The sequence below is a fragment of the Blastomyces gilchristii genome, assembly GCF_000003855.2.
Source record: "Blastomyces gilchristii SLH14081 genomic scaffold supercont1.1, whole genome shotgun sequence".
NCBI classification, from domain to species: Eukaryota; Fungi; Ascomycota; class Eurotiomycetes; order Onygenales; family Ajellomycetaceae; genus Blastomyces; species Blastomyces gilchristii.
The window spans coordinates 1,010,976-1,026,131 of NW_003101682.1; the positions used below are offsets into that span (position 1 = coordinate 1,010,976).

The 15,156-nt window shown below is 29.8% G+C and overlaps 1 protein-coding gene across 1 annotated transcript; it reads left to right on the plus strand.

Annotated features, from left to right (window-relative positions):
* Nucleotides 1-6,852: 6,852 nt before the first annotated feature.
* BDBG_16057 (uncharacterized protein) lies at nt 6,853-7,863 on the plus strand (the record flags this gene model as incomplete). Its single annotated transcript, XM_031724086.1, has 3 exons — nt 6,853-6,966; nt 7,365-7,466; nt 7,759-7,863. 3 exons carry the CDS (start codon nt 6,853-6,855, stop codon nt 7,861-7,863), a joined length of 321 nt encoding a protein of 106 aa, XP_031575644.1.
* Between the last annotated feature and the right edge of the window lie 7,293 nt (nt 7,864-15,156).

Genomic DNA, 15,156 nt, shown 5'->3' on the forward strand with positions numbered 1-15,156 from the left:
TTTTACTATTTTTATTTTATTATAGTCTCTCTTTACTGTACTTATTTCTTTCTGTTCTTTTCTATCTCTCTATTTAATGTATCTATCTTTAAGACTATGTTTGTTTTCCTTTGTAATGATATTTTCAAATGATTTCAAAGTGTTAAAAGGTGTTGAAATACTGCAATTTATAAACAGTTTTCGTATTCTGAGCTGAAATTTTCTGATTTTGCATATCTGAAATTGGTAAAGATATAATAGTTGACTCTATAGATATAGGAAAAACCCTGAGAACTAAAGATTCTTAGGTAGATGTTATAGTCTCTGACTGCATACATCTATAATTGAAGAATAATAATAATAATAATAATAGTGAGTGCTATCACAGATTAAAGAGAGAGAAGAAGAAGATGTTTAAGTAAGAGAAGACAGATTGTAAGATATGTTATAATGTCTTAAAGAGACTCTGTAAGAGAGTAGAATGATAATAATTTTAAGTAACACTTCTGATAGATTTAGACTGAACTAAGTATAGAAATAATGCAGATGACATCATCTATGAGAGATTGAAAAAGAAGATAGTGAAGAGTCTTATACAGTAGTAATAAAATCAGAAGAAATTCTGAGAATGATTTAACATCAAGATAAAGAGAGAGAGAGAGAAGAAGAGTGTTACTGTAAATAAGTAATGATAGAAGAAGATTAAGAGAGTGTTGAAGTAGAAGACAAAGAAGTCAAAACTGATAAGTTTTTTATTAAGAGATAATAAGTTTTGATAATACTTCTGTTCTCTAATTGATTAGCAGAAGCTGACAGAAAAGAGAAGAATTGAGATCTTATTCAGATCTTGAATGCACTTCATAATTCAAAATATTAAGAAGATAGCTCTACTCTCTGAGCATGTTACTCTGCTTACTACTGAGATGAAATCTGAGACAGTAGATCAGAAAATGCAGGATTTTAAGATGCAGATTAATCTGACTAGAGAGAAGTAGCAAAAACTCTTTTCTAAGAAGACAGTGAAGAGAGATTCTAAGATGATTATCATCTCTGATAAGAAGAAGAAGAAGAATAAGAATGAGAAGTGAATTATAAAGAATGATAAGAAAAATGAGAAAGAGAAGAAAGATAATAAGTAGAAAAAGTTTTTTTCTTTTTATATTAGTTAGTTATAAGTTCATAACTATTAGTTAATAATTGAACTTAATTTTGAGTTTTCAAAAATTATTGTACAAGTTGTAATCAATTATCAATGTCAGAAATAATATATATATATATTTAACTATCATGATTCACAAATTACTATAATGTATATGTATCAACATTTTTTCAACATTGATATTTATAATATTAATATATTTTTAATAATATTATCTGATAATATAATTTGATAACACTCTCTTTCACAATATTAATATATTTTAACAAATATGACAGAGACTAATTAAGATTGTTTATTTACTTTTATATATTGATAATATTCAATCTGAGTTAGTACTAAAATTGTAACTAAGTTAAGAAAGAAGATTATTTTCTCTTATAATAATTCTTCTCATACATATCAGTGAACAGTTATTATCTTTATTAAAAATAAATTATTATCTTTTTTAAATCTTTATTATATCTTCTAAATTCACTTCTTTCACTTCTTTCACTTCTATTGAAGATTTATAAACTCTTTAAGAAATCACTGTGAATTACAAAGTCTATGTTATTTATAATTCAATACAGAATACTCTTATTCAATTATAATAAATAATCACTTCATTCTTCACATCTGATTTCAGGTCACAAAATTTATGAAAAACTCAATACAAATATTAAGATAAACTATGAAATAATTATTAACAGATTATATTATAGATTACTATGAAGTTATCTCTCTACTATAATCACTGTAACTTCATTCAGAAATATTTATTATAAACTGATTATAGCTCTGACAGAATTTTCTGATATCTGAAGTTATCAGAATACAGATAATAAAAGAAAAATAATCAGAAAATTACTACTGAGCTGATAAGTTACTCTATCAGATAATAATTTTTAATAATACTAACTTTCTAATTTGAAGAAAATTATGTGAAAATAATTATATATTAGTACTCTGATTTTATAACTCTTATCTGATAACTTCTGTGAATAATTACTTTGCATGTGTATATCTCTGAATCTTTCTTCTTAATCAATTGAAAATTCTGAATTCTGAACACTTCTTCAAATACTTAATTTAAATCTTCATATTTCATATTGATTATGTCTTCAGTTAAATCTTAAGATACACTACAAAGCTAATATACAATATCTAGAATCAGAGTTAAAAAATCATTGAAGAGTGGTTCTTAAAGTAAAGGTATAAACTAGTATAAATAATCTTATATTTATAAGAGCTACATGTTATTATATTGATAAGAACTGAACTTATTAAGAGATATTAATTGATTTTAAATCATTAATCAGTAGTTATACTGAGAATTATATAACAGAGATATTAATAACTGTGATTAAAAATAACTATTGAGATATTAGTCTCAGTGTTCTTACAATTATAAGTGATGATGCTGTGAGTAACTATACTATAATAAAGAGCTTGAAGTAAAAATTGACTATGTATTTCTGAAATAATAAATAAGATTATATTCTGTATATTACTTATATAATTCAACTTATGATATAATTACTAGTAAAGAATCTTGATATTAAGATGAAGAATAATAAGATAGCTGATTCTTGAAATGAGAATGAGATAAAGTAGTTACTCAAGTAACTTTTGTATTCATATTATAAAAGATAATATTTTTTAATAACACTTTTTAATATTGCTTTTTAATAACACTTTTTAATAATACTACTGCTAATTTTAAATAGATTGAGTAATAATTTAAATATCACAGATTTAAAACATTACTAATATAATTTATATCTTCTTTAAATAATAATAATAATTTCATAATATTTAATAAATAAACAAATCAGTCATATCACTGAATATGATATAGAATGTTAGAATATAGTGAAGTTCAATATATAAGATAGCTGTTCAAACTCTTTGATTATATCTAATAATTAATCATTGAGTGTAATACTCTGATTGAGAAAAGATTCAGATATTAAAACTTTCTGATATAAAGTAAACTCAGTTAAAATATGTAATTAATTTACTGTTTCAGTTTTATAAGATAATAAAGATAGTTTCAATCACTTGTATATTAATACTGCAGTCAGTCTGATAAGTGTATAAGAGTTTATTTACTTATCTTGAGAAGCAGTTGAATCACTTAAAAAGAAATTCAGTCTGAGATAATATTATAGTACAGACTATTATTGCTGTAAGAGATAAACTAGTATATTACTACAGTAAAACTGAACAATCTTTTATAGAGTACTATACTATAGCAGCTCTACTAGATCTCTTCTATTAAGTTAATATCTACACTTCTCAAGATTGAATAGAGAAGAAATGAGACTTATATATTAAATTAGTCTGAGACTACTACAATGTCAACTATCAGAGATTTAAATGAGCAGATATTTGAGATGTGAAGACAGTGAAATACAATTCTCTAGTAAATAATAATCTTTGATAACACTTTATATTATATAGAACTATAATACTAACTTTGAAACAGAACTTGTATACATTGATTATAACTGAAAATCAGATAAAACTATATACTTGTAAAACTGAATTTAACTGCTATCTTCAAGATGATCTGATGAATTTATACATTAAATCAATTCTAGAGTTATAAAAAATTATTAAGAGTATATATTCAACTATTGTACTGATGATATGTGATATTCTGATAATTTCATTAACAGAGATAAGAATGAAGTGAAAGTTCAACTCAAGTTGAGATATTTATTACTATCACTGAGAACAATTATAAGAAGAAATAATCAAGAAACTCATGATTATAAAATATGAAATTATCAGACAGTTTAATACCTCTGATCACAGTATATCAGAGAAGTATAGTTTTCATAAGAAAGTGAAGAATAAACTTATACAAGAATGTATTTAGTTGTTTCATGAGTATTATCAATAATCATTATCAAATTCTGATTATATAAGCAATCACTGAATGAACTGAATGAGACTGATTTTAATCTTTAGTCTCAGTCTCATTCTGATTTTGAAAGAATGATCATCTTTCACAGTTTATTCTGAGAAATTACTCTTATTTCACTGTTCTTGAATTAAATCTGATCATTTTTCACATCATTTCTCTCAGAAATGATTCATTTTCAGATTTTTTTAATGCTTGATTCTGATGAGACTCACATCAAGAAATATATGAGATGAGATTAAATAAGATTAAATGTGAAATTCATAGTTCTGCTGATCAGTCTAGTTGAGACCAGGTTTTTATACTTTGCTATTTAAATGTCATGAACAACTGAAAGAACAGTATCAATTGCAGAACATTGTTTTCTACTTTTAATTTATTTATTAAATAGAAGAGAATTACTAATAGAGCTAATAAAAGAAAATCTAGTAGCTATTATCTTTTCTAGAAGTTTTCTTCAACAGTTTAACAGAGATATTACTCTATATAACTTAGAAATTGACGCTTTTCTATTAGATTTTACAAGAATTACTTCAGTAGCTTCTCTTCAGCATTCAGAATGATAATCATTTTTTAAAAGATTGAAAAAGAGCTTAAAAGATTCATTCTTCCAGTAGAAATATATATTATAAATAATCAAGTGATTGATTGAATCAGGCCCTGCAGCAGTTTCAATTGAACTTGAGAATATAGCTGACTGTAGTTCATCATGTGTAAGCTCAGATTATTCTCAGTTATTTTCATCAATATATTCATAAAATGATATATTTGTAGACTGGCCGCTGAGACTATGAATTTCACGTTTGATCTCATTTAGTCTGATCTTATATATTTCTTAATATGAGTCTCACCAGAATCAAGCATTAAAAAAACCTGTAAATGAATCATTTCTTTCAGAAATGATGTGAAAAATAATCAGATTTAATTCAAGAACAGTGAAATAAGAGTAATTTCTCAGAATAAACAGTGAAAGATGATTATTTTTTCAAGATCAGAATGAGACTGAGACTGCAGATCAAATTCAGTCTCATTCAATTTATTCAGTGATTACTTATATAATTAGAATTTGATAATGATTATTAATAACACTCATGAAATAACTAAATACATTCTTATATAAGTTTATTCTTCACTTTTTCATAAGAATCACACTTCTCTGATATACTGTGATCAGAGGTATTTAACTATCTGATAATTTTATATTTTATAATCATGAGTTTCTTGATTGTTTCTTCTTATAATTATGTCTGATAATAGTAATAAATATCTCAGTTTGAGTTGAAGTTTCACTTCATTCTTATCTCTGTTAATGAAATTATCAGAATATTATATATTATCAGTGCAACAGTTGAATATATATTCTCAATAATTTTTCATAACTCTAGAATTGATTTAATGTATAAATTAATTGAATTATCTTGAAAATAGTGATCAAATTCAGTTTTACAAGTATGTAGTTTTGCCTGATTTTCAGTTGTAATTAATATATATAAGTTCTATTTCAAAGTTAGTATTATAGTTTTATATAATATGAAGTATTATCAAAGATTATTACTTATTAGAGAATTATATTTCACTGTCTTCACATCTCTAATATCTGCTTATTCAAATCTCTGATAGTTGACATTGTAGTAGTGTAAGAATAAGTGCTCGCAGGCGATTATTCGGGTGTTTGCAGCTTGGCGTGATATGTACTGTTAACTACTAGAAGTGTTCACAGTAGGAAGATAAATGTAGAAATCAAATGTATTATAGCATTCAAGCTGAGTTATGAATAGTATTCGCGAATTCCAGTCTATATAGTTGTGTGTAGCCAAGGGCCGCTAGCCCTATTGGTTATGCAAGAGATAGGAATAGGGGTAAAGGATCCGCGAGAAGCGGGATTTCTTACATATCCCCCCCTCTCTAAGGCTTTGTCCACAAAGCCTTTCACTGAGTGACTTCATAGTCAGCTCAGCACTGCAGTGATACTCACTAAAAACTCTTCACATCTATAAAAAATCTCAGTGAGAAAAAATCCCTTGTTACTGTGAAGAGAAAAGAGTCTGTCACTCAGTTTCTTATTTCATAAGATTCTTTGTGATCTACAGATTCTTCTCTAACTATTACACAGATTCATCTCACATCTTCTATACAGAAGAGTTTCAGTTGACTCTTAATCATTTTCATGAGATTCTTATATGATTATTATATAGATTCATCTTGCAGATGAATCACTCTCTGTGAGATCACTCTTATTAAAGAGAAACATTTATAAGTTGATCTTTTATTCATTCTTGTAAATCATTGCTCTTTGACACTGTAGAATTGTGAGGAATTTTCCATTCTTTCATTAACTCTGTAGAATTATAGAATCAAGATATCTACAGTCTGTAATCACTCTTTGTAGTTATATAGAAAGATTCAGATCTGTAATTCACAATCACTCTTATTTACTAGAGTGATCTGACTGTTCTACAGAATCACTCACAGTGTAAGCAAATCTCTCTAAAGTAGTATAAATATTCCAGATCTGTCTGTGAAATCTCATCTTCTTTTCTCTTTTTCTGTAACAGCTCTCATTCTCATAAACTGTGAGTATTCTCATTCATTCATGAAGTATTTTTATTCAGATGACAGAGAGAGAGTGTTTCTGACAATGTCTGTATATTGATTCAAGAACTTCTCAAGAATAAAAATTTTTTCAATTTCAATATCTTTATAAACAATGTCTGATCACTGCTGAGCTTCTTGTGAGCATTTCTGTGACTTCTCTGATCACTTTTTATCAGCTGGTGAAGCAGGGGCACTGCTGCTCACAATCATGTCTTCATTCTCTTTAGCCTCATCACTGCACCTGATCTTCAGGCCAGCAACTCACTTCATTTCTTTCTCAGACCAGTCTCTGACTTCAAGCAGTGCAGTCCTTCTCTTTGCTGTAAGTCTTCTTATAAGTAATTCCTTATAGATTCTAGCTGACAGTTCTTATAAAGCTCTCAGTGTTGTCAGTGTCTTCTACAGTTTCACAGGTCTATAATCACCTTCCCTCTGCCTGCACAATCTCTGACCAGGCATATGTAAATATGTCTAGGTTCTCTATCAATGGTTCTTGTACTGTGGTGCATTTCTGCAATCTCATTGTCAATGAGAGATGAGTTCTCAGGTACCTGTAAAATCCAGGTAATCAAGGCAATGCAAATGCTATGAATTCATAACAGAAGTTGATCTGAGCAGATGAGCTCTCTCTCTGCATTCTCATTGTTTCCAGACTGAATACTTCAGCATAACTGAGAGAGTGAACACAGCTTTATAAGAGATATCTGATCACACACACAGATGATCAGTTTTCAAGACTCTGCTACAACTGTATATACTCTGATGTCCAGCTTCTCTGAAGTCTGTACATTTCTGACAGTCTTCACATCAAATGTAACAATTGTCTGTATCACAGATATAATACTCTCTGCTTCTTTGAAGAGAAAAATTGATAGTTGTGAAGAGATTGAGTGTTATGAATGTTGATAATGTGAGTGTGAGTTTTCTTTATTTTTTCTTTATTAGTCTCTAAATTGCATTCACAGCTCTGTTTATTTTCTTGTTTTTTAGCTTTAATAAGAACATGTTTTCTTCTTCTCTTGTATATACTGCAGACTATTCATTTCAGTAGAAACTCATTATCTTATAGACTAGGATTTATAAATAACAGTGTTAATATCTTTATTATAATCAGATTCTTAGTGAAGATCATGTCATTCTGACTTATCAGAATTCACAGTATGAAAGTTATGTCTCAGCTTCTGTAGATATCTTATCTGCTCAGATAATTCTCAAGTGAACTCATTTATCTTATCAGAATACTCTTATCACTGAATCTTGAATCAGAGCTCATGATCTCACTTCTCTGAGTCAATAATCTCTTTGATCTGATATTCTCTTTCACTCTCTAGTGCTTTGTGAACAGAGTGATGAGTCACAGAGTTCTCTTCTGAGAATTTCTTATATTCACAGAGCAAAGAGATATGAAAAATATTATATATCTGTAACTCAGGTAACAGTTTCAATCTGTAGAACTGTGAGCTAACTTTCTTCATAATCTTATAAGACTCTGTCTGTAAGAGATTCAGCTTCTTGCTAGATCTCTGTATAATAATATTTTCTAGACTCAGTCAGACTCTATCATCTTTCTTAAAACTCTTTGTAATATGCTTAAAGTCATAGTATCTCTTCTGATACTCTTAGGTCTTTCTCAAGAATTTACAGACTTTCTCCTGAATCTTCTGAATTCTCTCAGCTCATTCACAGGCATCATCACACTCTATAGTGTACTCTCACAGGTTCATCAAGATCATCTGCAGATGAGTCTCAGTGAGCATCTCAAAGAGAGTTTTACCTGTGCTGACATGCTTTGAGTTGTTATACACAAACTTCATAAGTGATAATCAATACACTCAGTCATTCTGATTGTAATTGATAAAGCATCACAGATACTGTTTTAATATACTTATCAGGTGTTCTGTCTGATCATCTGTCTGTTAATAAAAAGTTATACTTAGATCTTATGAGATCTTCAGTATAGTTATCAGATCAGATCAGAACTCTTCTATAAAGATTGATTCTCTGTCTGAGACAATGTTCACAGATAACTCATACAACTGAATCACATTGCAGACAAAGATATGAGTCAAATTCTTTGACTTCAAGTTCTTGTGAGTGAGTATAAAGTGTGTTATCTTGATAAAGCAATTCACTATCATCAGCACACTGTTAAAGCAGGCATTATATATGTTCTTGCTTTCAGAGAGGCTCACAAGAGCATTCATTTCTAGCTGTTTCCAAGATTTCTGCAGAATGAGTAGAAGAGTGAGTTCTTTATATAATCTAAATCACACTATCTGTGAACTCTGATAAACAGTATAAGAATTCACTATCTTCTTCACAAGTTCTTGCATCTTCAGTCAGAAGTATTTTCTTATAAGTAACTCATGAGTTCTAGTATCTGTAAAATGACTCACTAGAGAAGAGTTATAATACCTTTTGATAAGTTCTATGTGTAGAAACTCATTCACAGATATATAAATCTAGCCCTCTCTTTGTAAGAGATTATTTAAGTCTCTTCAATTCTTTATTTCTGCAGAATTGATCCCTGTTATAAGCAGTTTCTGAATATACTGAGTATATTCATTCTTCAGTTGTAGTTCAGACAATCTGAATAGAAGATCTTATAAAGACTTATACTCTGTTTTCTCTTGTATCAGGTCTTTCACAGCACTTCTCAAAGCTCACAAACTCTTCAGATTATAGATACTCTCTTCAAGAATTCTTGCAGAGATTCTCAGAGTGTTGACTCTCAGTGTTATAGAGAGTAGTTGTACAGACTTCTTCTCTCTCTCTTCTCTCTTCTCTTACAGAGAATTGAGAGACTTTTCAGTCAATCTCTTCATAACACTCAGTCTGAGCATTCTGTAAAGCTTTTCTGCCTTCTCTAGTCTCTCTGTATCTGTCATCCTGGTCTTCTTAATATAGTCTAGCCTGTAAGAGAGTCTGTCTGCTGAATTCTTAGTTCTCTTAATATATTCTATCTTGAATCAGAACTCACTCAGTCTCTGAGCTCAGTGAATCTGCTGCTGTGAGAGTTTCTTAATTGAAGTAAACTATTATAAGCTATTATAATCAGTTCTAACAGTAATCACTGTCATGAGATTCTCAAAGTAGTAATATCAGTGACAGAAGAATTTCACTATCATGAGAAGCTTCTGATTATGAATGTTATAGTTGATCTTCACAGATTGCATCTTCTATGAGAAAAAGATCACTGAAACTCAGTTCTCATTTAACTGTAGTTATAAGACTATTTCTGAAATTATAAAGAAGAAGACATCTGTCTTCAATCTGATTAAGAGTAAGAAATCAAAGTGAAACAGTATCACTGTATTTATAAATATCTGTTTCAATCTTGTAAAGACTCTGTAAGCTTCTGAAATAAGAAAGTTCTCACAGTTCTCTCTTCTTAATAATCTTTTCATTCTCTGTTCATAAGATGACTTCTTCTTATTTTCATTCTTCAGCATGTCTGTAAGAGTCAAGAAGATTCTCATGAATATAAAGATAAATCATCTATAGAAATTCACAAAGCTCAGAAAGATCTGAATCTTATGAATACTAGTTAACTTCAGTTATGATAGAATAGTCTTAATCTGCAAAGATTTCATCTGAATATTATTCACAGTGATTATATATTCTAGGAAATTAATTCAGCAGACACTGAAGTTGTACTTTGTGAGCTTAATATACAGTTCTGTCTTATCTAAGGCCTTTAATATGCTTTGCACATGCTCAGTGTGTTCTTTCTTCTTCATGAAGTACATCATCACATTATTCAGATATATTACTATGAAGACATTCAGATATATGTGAAGTATTTTGTTAATGAAAGACTGGAATATCACAGAGATATTAGTCAGATCAAAAGACATCACTAGATATTCAAATAATCTCAGTGCAGTTCTAAAGACAGTCTTTCATTCATTCTCAGACTGTATTCACAGTTATGTATATATATTGATCATATTCAGTTATGTGAATATGACAGCTTCTGTAAGACAGTTAATCACATTCTTAATCAGAGACAGAGAGTAGCAGCTCTTTATTATCTTGAAGTTCAGATCATAGTAATCTACACATAATCTGAGATCTTCATTCTTCTTCTTCACAAACATCACAGAGGCTTCTGCAGAGGCCTGTGAAGATCAGATAAAGTCATTCTTCAGATTCTTCTTTACATAGATTCACAAGATCTCTGTCTCATGATGAGAGAGTTTATAGATTGATTCTCAGAAGAGTTTCTGCTCTTCTATCAAATTTATTATCAGATTCTTCTCATGATGAGAAGAAAGCTCAGCTGCCTTAGCTGAGCTGAATATCTCTGTGAGATCTCAGTATTTCTCTGATATCTGAAGCTCAGTTTTCATGACTGCAAGATTCTCAAATACTTACAAAGTTATTATATAGATGAGCTTGTCTTCTCTAATCAACTCTGCAGCATCAACTGCTTCTATCTTCATAAGTAAGTCTGTCAACACTGATCAGAAGTATAAACCTGACTTGCAGACAGCTATGTGTGAATTGTGTCTTTGAAGTCATACAAGTTTTAAATACATATCATCTGTGATGTTCATAACAATCACAGTTTCTGCAAATCTTCTTCAGATTTCAGAGAGATCTTGCAATTCAAAGATGATTCTTGTAAGTCTTTCAGTTCTCAGATCTGAGTTCTCACACTCTGCTTATTGCAAGAGCAGGTTCTCAGTCTTCATCTTTCAGCTCATTTACTTCACAAGCTTTAGAGACATCACAGTGACCTGAGATCCTGAGTTCATCAATGCTTTTCATACTTATGAGACAGCAGTATCACAGCACAGTCTCTCTCTGTAAGCAAGTATTTTCATTGAGAAAACAACAGATTCAGATATCAGCTTCAAGACTCTTAAGAAGGCTGTTGCTGACTCTGTTCATGACTTCTCAAATTCCTATTTTAATTTGTCTAGACAGTTTGCACAGAGATGTTCTGATTTAGAATAGATGAAGCAGAGTCTCTTTTTCTTGATCTCTCTGTTATACACTCTGTTCACAGAAGCTTATAAAGCTCTTTCTCTCTGCTCAGCAGTCAGATATAAATCTCTCTGTATCTTATCATCTTTTTCTAACAAATCTGTTCTCTGTTGTTCTGATTCTTATAGAACTGATTGATGATTCACTCTCTGTAGATCTGTGACTCTCACAGTGATCTGCAAGTGATGAATAAGAGTTATCAGTTTCTTCAGAGTCAAGGACTTAGAGTCTTACTCAATGAGCTTGTTCTGCATATCTTTATTCAGTCTCTTTACAAATATCATCATTCAGATCTTGTTTCAGAACTCTGTTTTCACAGATCTTAATTTATATCATAATTTTATGAAGTGCTGTAAGTAGTCTTCATCAGATTTCTCACCTCTTTTTCTAATGTTAGTGATTGCAGCTCAGATGTTCTCTGTTCAGCTCACAGAGTTTCTCAACTTATTCTCTAGATAGGTCTTAAGAACAGATCATTGAGATCTCTCATGATTATTCTCTAGATGATTCAGCCAGTTCTTGACTTCAGTGTAATAGAGATCTGTCATTATGTAGATGACAGCTTCTTCATCTTTCATATCACATAGCTGGGCTTGCAAGTCAATTTCAAATGCAAACTTGTAAAAGCTTTTATAGATTGTGATTTGATAGATGGCCTTAAGTGATTGTAGCTTGAGAAAGTTTCTTTTCAGTTCATGAGTGTCTCTGAAGATCATGTCTAGAGACTCAGTTTGAGAGTGTTTGCAGGCAGTAAGTATTCCTTGTAGAAAAATAGCTTGATTTCATGAGAGATGCTCAAGAATGTTCTTCACTGAGATTGATTTGTTCATGGGTTCAGAGGATTTCTCTGTCACAGATGCAGAGGATGATGTCCCGCGAGTGGTTGGTAAGTCCTCTGGGACTTCTTTCACAGGGGTTATTCATGATTCAGGTGGCTGCTCCTGGGTGTCTGCAGTAGAGTTTGCAGGGATTGAAGCATGCAAGTTTCTAGTTCTTTCAGTCATAACAGGCAGTTGCTGACTGACTGAGCTTGAAATGTAAGAATAAGTGCTTGCAGGCAATTATTCAGGTGTTTGCAGCTTGGCATGATATGTACTGTTAACTACTAGAAGTATTCACAGTAGAAAGATAAATGTAGAGATTAAATGTATCATAGCATTTAAGCTGAGTTGTGAATAGTATTCGCGAATTCCAGTCTATATAGTTGTGTGTAGTCAAGGGCCGCTAGCCCTATTGGTTACGCGAGAGATAGGAATAGAGGTAAAGGATCCGCAAGGAGCGGGATTTCTTACAAGTAGTCTCAGATTAATTTAATATATAAGTCTCATTTCTTCTCTGTTCAATCTTGAGAAGTGTAGATATTAACTTAATAAGAGAGATCTAGTAGAGCTGCTATAGTATAGTACTCTGTAAAAGATTGTTCAGTTTTTCTGTAGTAATATATTAGTTTATCTCTTACAGTAATAATAGTCTGCACTATAGTATTATCTCAGACTGAATTTCTTTTTAAGTGATTTAACTACTTCTTAAGATAAGTAAATAAATTATTATACACTTATCAGACTGACTGCAGTATTGATGTATAAGTAATTGAAACTGTCTTAGTCATCTTATAAAACTGAAATAGTAAATTAATTATATATTTGAACTGAGTCTACTTTATATTAGAAAGTCTCAATATCTGAATCTTTTCTTTATCAGAGTGTTACACTCAATAATTAATTATTTAATATAATTGAAGAGTCTGAATAGCTAATTTATATATTAAACTTCATTATATTCTAATATTCTGTGTCATATTCAGTGATGTAACTGATTTATTTATTTATTAAATATTATGAAATTGTTATTATTATTTAGAGAAGGTATAAATCACATTAGCAATATTATAAGTCTGTAGTATTTAAATTATTAATCAATCTATTCAAAATTAACAGTAATGTTATTAAAAGGTATTATTAAAAAGTAATATTAAAAAACATTATCTTATACAGAGTGAATATAAAAGTTACTTGAGTAATCACTTTTATCTTATTCTCATTTCAAGAATCAGCTATCTCATTATTCTTTATCTCAATATTAAGATTCTTTATCAGTGTTTGTATCACAAGTTGAATCACAGAAGTAATACAGAGAATATAATCTTATTTATTATTTCAGAAATACAAAGTTAATTTTTACTTCAAGCTCTTCATTATAGTGTAGTTATTTACAGTAGTATCAGTTATAATTGTAAGAAGACTGTGACTAATATCTTAATAGTTATTTTTAATTATAGTTATTAATATCTCTGCTATATAATCTTCAGTATGATCACTGATCAATGATTCAAATTTAATTAACATTACATATTTAATCTATTTCCAATGCCACATCACCTGAAAAATGCTAAAAATAAAGAAAATCTCAAAACTCAAGATCTGTAAGAGATTCAAGAGTTATAAGCTACTTTTACAATAATATTATATATATCTCTGATTTCTCTATCACTCTGTATACAACATTAATATTGTTTATCACAACATTGACTGAAATGTCAATATAGAAATGTGTATGTATGTGTATAGAAAAATTGAAGAAGAGTGCAGAACTCACAGAATCAGAAGCAAGAGTAGAAGAGATGAAGATGAAAGAAATAGAAGAACAAGAGAGCACAGAATCAGATGAATGACAGTGAGAGTCACTCAGAACTGAACACTTACAACTCAGTGTACACATAATCTTTCTCACAGAGAAGGGAGAGAAAGTAACAGAAGAAGCTTGAGAATGAGAGAGAGTAGTCTTAGCAGTGTGATCATTTTTGATTAGAATAATCTCTGACACTGAAGCAACTAAGAATCATTGTTAGTGTATGAAAACAGTAAAATCAGAGATAGAAACAGTTACTGAATGAACACCTGCTGACCTTAGAGTTGTATATATAATTACAACATACATGAGACTCCTCAGAAAGAGAGAGAGAGACACAGAGAAATGCAGAAAGTAGAACACAGTGTGTGAACAGCTCATTCTCACAATAACATCTCAGATAAGGTGTACAAGTCTCACATCTGCAGGTGTAAAAGAGTACAATATCTGTGTTCTTATTTTTAAAAACACAGATATTCTTCATCTGCATCACAAAGTTGAATAATAAATACTAGAGAATAGACTGATATAGATCTATCATTTCAAAGAAATTCATCAGAGTGAATATATCTGCAATATTAAACTTTACAGTTATAAAAAGTTTCTTGATATCTGTGAATGTCACAACTTCATATATAATAAAACTCATAACAATTTTCTCTAAGAACAGAAAAATCACTGTTAGAAAGAAAAGATGAAAAAGAAAAAAACTTACAATCTCAACACTGTTGAGAGACAGAGTGATTCTCTGATATGAATAAACAATTGTCTCATTATAAATATTTAAAATGAATGTAATAATCAGTGTCTGTGACTGAGCTTCAGATAGTCATGTTGTATACTGTCTTCATATAATAAATCATTCTAGAGATCAGTAAGAAGAGTGAGAGTG